The sequence below is a fragment of the Nanorana parkeri genome, unplaced genomic scaffold (genome assembly GCF_000935625.1).
Source record: "Nanorana parkeri isolate BGI_ZX_2015 unplaced genomic scaffold, ASM93562v1 scaffold125, whole genome shotgun sequence".
In the NCBI taxonomy this organism is placed as follows: Eukaryota; Metazoa; Chordata; class Amphibia; order Anura; family Dicroglossidae; genus Nanorana; species Nanorana parkeri.
Genome location: NW_017306393.1, coordinates 847,946 through 853,721, shown reverse-complemented (window position 1 = coordinate 853,721; position 5,776 = coordinate 847,946). Strand labels below are relative to the sequence as shown.

General features: G+C 37.0%; 1 protein-coding gene across 1 annotated transcript in view; it reads right to left on the bottom strand.

Annotated features, from left to right (window-relative positions):
- Nucleotides 1-707: 707 nt before the first annotated feature.
- The window catches only part of LOC108784722 (sperm-associated antigen 16 protein-like), an 89,975-nt gene continuing 84,906 nt past the window's right edge, over nt 708-5,776 (bottom strand). The window contains exon 10 of the mRNA XM_018553605.1: nt 708-1,016. Coding sequence (XP_018409107.1) covers nt 1,005-1,016 — 12 coding nt within the window. The 3' untranslated portion in view covers nt 708-1,004. The remainder of the gene's footprint in view (nt 1,017-5,776) is intronic.

The following is a 5,776-nucleotide window of genomic DNA, read 5'->3' as shown; positions in this document are numbered from 1 at the left end:
TTTTCCTATTTTTTACTTTTGCTAATTATACTTTTTAATCGTAAACATTTTCTTAATTCCAAAAAGCACAGGTCACCAGATGGGCCCCTTTGGGGTAATCCAGGGAAGATGTCCAATCATTAGCAGCAGACAACCTGCTAGCCATGGAAAAATAAAAGCTAATCAGGTAAATAGTGTTTAGCATGCAGCCCCGGCAGTTCATATACACTAAGATGAGACTGGAACACCTTGTCATACTGTGGCAGGAAATGCTTTTCGTACAATATACCAATTTTTTTTGCGGGGGGGGGGCATAGCTATAATGACCCTTGCAGATGGTTCTAAATCCATCTATGGCTGACCCGGCACAGAAGTAGCTTATGTACCAAGAACACAACTGACTGTAATAAAGAAAGTGGAATATTAAAGCCTTCCAATTCTCCTTGGAACAAACTGTCTTATTAAACAGAAAGAAAATAGTGTACATCAACACTTTTATTGAGATTTGCTGTAATCACTTCATTAAAATTATCACTGTTGTTCCATTTAGGAAGTCTAACATGCAATAAGAAAGTAACTTTATGCAGCACGTCAGCTGGAAAATACTAGAGAGCTCACTTAGCTGACAGAGGGGAATGATATATTGTTGATTTAGTTTATCTAAGGAAACAAAATTACATATTGATTATCCTAAAAAGATTTCAATCTATTCATAATTGTTACTAAAACCTAATAAGCCGAGTCCTGAGAATCACAAAACTGGTCTGTAATTGGGTAATTAATCCAATAGCAATACTTAAAAACCATGTGAGACGCTGCAATTTATGTATTATGCTCTTATATAATAGATCTCAGGGGAGAGGCATTGCAAGCAGTATTGATCCGGTCACTGTATGTCTTGCTTATATTTTTTCCTATCTTAGTTGACACTTTTCCCCTTCAGCAATAGCAAAAGCTACTTTCAAAGCTTTCTACTGCCAAAATCTTCTTCATTCCATTCATGCTCCATTGTGAATTCATGTGAGCTAGCTTGCTACCTGTAAAAATTCGATAAATGGGGAAAAAGTTTAGACAATTTTGTAATTTGGGTGTATAGTGTATCTAAAGCCAAAACGTTTTTTGTGGGTTAGCTGGAGTTAGTCTTTAATGTGTTAGTCACATATGTAATGTCTATCTAAACTAATGCATATAATGCTACCCTCTCACAGGATGACAATGCAGCTGTCCAAGGGTTACTACATTGCGTGTGCATAGATGCAGTGGAGGAAGGAGTGTAGTCACTCTAGGACAGGAAGTGTGTTATTGGCCGGATTATCAGGTAAAAAGAAAAGAAAAAAAAAAAGCCTACAAAAAACAAATGCAGCCTCCACATTGAAGGACTGGTAAGCTGATATAAATATTTAATTATTATTGGGCTTAGATATTTTTTATTATTGGGCTTAGATACGCATTAATAAGCAAAGTGAAACTCTATCCAGATTTATTTTAAGATTTTGGTGGAGAAGGAAGAATTGGATTCCCTGCCAAAATGTTATTGTGTGGTTGTAAGCAGAACTTCCTTGCCTTCACTGTAGTGCTTTCTTCATATATTTCTCGTTTCAGTAAACACTTGCAGGTGAAAAGCCCTGATAGAAAATTTCTAAAGGAGGTATGTAAAGCCATTATTAGAATTTTAATGCCGCCCTGGGATCTCCAAATAAATATACAGAGTCTCAAATTAGAGAACATTTTAAATGAATCTGTTACTTTGTCTATTAAGCAGAAAATAACACTTTCTCTTGATAACGATACAAATGATACTTACCTTTCCACACAGTGATATTTACCTCCCCTGTTCTCCCCCACATCTGCCAAAACACTACGTGTAATCCGTGTGTAAGTTCCATGTCAGGCCTCTAACATTTCAACAAGTAGCTTCAGTGCTTGAGTTAAGTTCTGAGAAGCCAGTGTGAAAACTTAATTTTATCCGGCAGTTTAGTACTTGGGTCAGAAGAAGAAAATATATTTTTGCATCTGGCAGCTCAGTAGCAAAAGCATGGTAAATCACCCATTTTAAAAATGGTTTGCAACATAATCTTAAAGCTATAATTTCTTTTTCTGTTTATAAGTATCAGTGAAACAGGCTGTAATCACTCCTATTACATTTATAAGCAAATGCGGCTTGGAAGCAACAGTGAATCAACATAATGAACCTATTAACACATTCGCGAACCATTAATTATTGATTTATTTGCAATTATCCTACAGAATAGTCTTGTTCATTACTTCTCTGGAATACGGACACAGATTTCTTCCGTCAAAACATAATTTGCAAGTCTTTTATATCACTTGTGGATTATTCCTAATGTAATTTATTTTATTAGGCTCTCTACAATTTAAGGAAAACTAGAAGATGTTTTATGCATACCTTGTCTCTGCCTTATAGAATAATAATCTACGAGTGAAAAATAGCAAAAAACAAATAAGAACATTAAAACTGTTTAAAAAAGATAACAAAAGCACTAAACTAATATCATTCATGTGATGAACGATACTGCACTGCAGATTCATTCAAATAAACTTTAATTAAGCTTTTTCTCCATCTTTCCTCAAAAACATTAAAGGAGCCACTGCAGGCAATAACTAAACACAAATCAATTAACTGCTAATACTATACAAGAAACATTGCATCTTTTAAGCCCAATACCAGCTTATTTTTAATCTTAAAAGAGGACTAAATGCAATACTCATCTCTTCTACAGCATTGCCCCCAACAGAGTCACTGCTCTGAGGTCCAGTGTCGGTCCACTTCCGGGTCCATAGAGACCTACTTCATGTGAGCCACGTACTTCATGGACATAACCCTTGGACATGCGTCATTGCAATGCCTCTGGCTCACTGGAGAATTCTGTTAACAGTACATGTCATCATCATGGAAAGAGAATCCATGACATCATGTGACCTGTCAGAAAACTGCAGCAAATTAAGGTTTGTATACAAAGAAATGAAAACAGAAAGCGGAGAGACTCCAGGTCACTGGTGGGCTTGGTCTCACCAGAGGACTTGTCATGCATTTTATTGTTTTTTTCCATTGCATGAAGAGTTGAGAAATTCCAGCTTGGAGAGTCGGGTTATGTCTCAAATTGACTTGGCGATGGCAGTCATTGAAGAAATGTATAAGACTTTGTTTATGTCCCTTATGCTTTATGTATCTGCTAAACATAGGAGTTAAATCTCAAAAATGCATTCAAATACCTTGGCTAGTAACAAAAATGTATCTTATATGTGTATCACTCAGCTGTAGATCCTCATCTCTGAATTGGTGCCAACACTGTGCTTCCTTCTGAAGGGTGGCTACTTTTATTCCTCATTGTGTGTGTGTGTGTGTGTTAAAGTAGCCACCACTCCAAGCTCGCTCCCATGATGGACTACAATGTCACATTTATTTAGCTAATTTGTAATGAGATTGTTTTACATCATAGGAGCAAGCTTGCAGCGGTGCCTACTTTACAACACACACAGGGACGATGGGGAACAAAAGTAGCCACCCTCTTAAAGAAAGGACAGTGTCAGCAAGAATTCAGAGATGATTTAAGGATCTAAAGCCAAGTTACATTTTTGTTAATAGGATAACTGAATGAACTTATAAGTTTTAACTCCCGAGTTTAGTGTCACTTTCTGCCCAAACGTTTTTTGTTTTGCATAGACTTAGGATGGGGGAAATGCTTTGTTGCATTTATGCTGCTTACATCCTGTCCAGGTGATAAATAAGAAAGTGGGGGCTCACTGTTCTGTGGCGATGAACAATAAAAGCTCATAATCTATGCAATCCGATTATATCTTCCTTCTACTTTTCCTGCTTTTGTGGTTGGGTGGCACACAACATTGTGAAGAAGGTGTATTGGTCAAAATATACCATTGTTGTCTATTCATATGAACATCTAAAAAAAAGTATCCCAATGCTGTTTAAAAGTGGAATTCCAGGATGAGCAAATATCGTCGAACGACAGAAGGCATGTCCATTCTTACTTGAATCTTAGTGTGCTTTGCGTATTTCTTCCTGATGAAAGCAGTAATCTAGCTTGAAACATTACCTTTTTTTCTGTGATAAAGGGCTATAGTGGTTGTAGCCTGCTAGGTCCCTAGCTCTACTCTCTGCCCAGTCTGTGTAGCACAATGATGATGTCACTACTACCGTAATAACAGAGTATTATTAAATTAAAGGTGCACACAAAATAATTTATATTATAGAAAATATGTATATGTTTTATATCTTTGTGATCTTTAAATTAAAGATTTGTGCCCAGAGTTCAGCTTTAATAGGCTGTTCTATTTGTGCAGAAAACTCCCATGCACATATGTCCTCAGAATCCTTTTAAAAAGCTGGGAATGCTGGCCTTTAGGGTTCCCACTGAAACCATAAAATAAAATTCTCCTCTATGCCATTTAATTATAATCTGAGTAAAAGCCAATAGAATATCTTACATAAAACTTTACTGAGCTTTTAAAAGAGACCCTACAGCCAGACTATTGATTTCAGCAACATTCTCGCCATAATATTTTTTGTGCATTTAACATATTACATGTTATTTGCCTGTAAAAGTATCCCTTGTGTAAACATCCAAAAGCAGAAAAACAGTGAGACTGCTGCTGAATGACACCATCTTTGATGTGATGTCAGCAGCCGCAGCAGATTTAGAACTCCCTCTCAAATGACACAGGTTTCTGTAGGGAGTTGGGGGAAGGATAGAGAAGCTGGGTCAGCACATACAGTAGGTAGACACTCCCAGAAAAGGAAAGGCCTATGGTGTGCAAGGAAGGAGGTCACTGTGCTAGAGAATTGACACTGTTTGGGGATACACTTCCCTAGCAAGTTCAGAGACAGATTTCAAGTCAATAGAACATTGTTCATGAAAAGGAAAAAATGCTGCAAGTACGTATGCATTTAAATAATTCTCCTTTTTGCCCTTTTACTGCAATTGTTGATGTCCAGGTCTTTTTAAGCCTTTTCATCTAGATCTAGTGTTCAGCACTGTTTCCCTTTCCTATCCATGACCCTCCAGTTGGTTTAGGTAGTAGTAAAATCAGGTAAATGGCAGACACGGTGGTTATGAAACAGTGGGAGCAACAAAGCATGAACATACCAAGAGTTTCTTCACAATGCTAGGTACAAATGGAGGCACTACAGAGATAAACAAAGTTCTAAATAAAACCACCCATTACTCTCCACCCAAAAAAAAAAACAGTATTTAGTGGAAGGCTTTATTAAAATAAAACTTGCTGTAATCAGTTAACACATGCAAGTTTTCCCATAAACTAGTCTAAACATTTTCCTTCCATTAAAATTAAAACTTAAATAGTAACAACATTTACACATCTCAACGTCCACCCACATTTCTGCAAATCCCATTCTTTAGAACTTTATCTGTCGCTACAGCTTATTGTCTCTATTAGGATTGGGCAGCATAGTGGCGTGGTGGATAGCGCTTCTGCCTTTCAGCACTGGTCGAATCCCAGCCAGGTCACTAGCTGCAAGGAGTTCGCATGCTCTCCCTGTGCTTGCGTGGGTTTCTTCTGGGTACTCTGGTTTCCTCCCACACTCCAAAGACATGCTGGAAGGTAAATTGGCTCCTTTCTAAATCGGCCCTGTATGTATTCATGGAATATAGGGACCTTAGATTATAAGTCCCATGAGGACAGGGACTGATGTTAATTTATGCTGTGTAAAAGCGCTGCATAAATTGTCGGCGCTATATATATATATATATATATATATATATATATATATATATATATATATATATACTGTGTGTATATA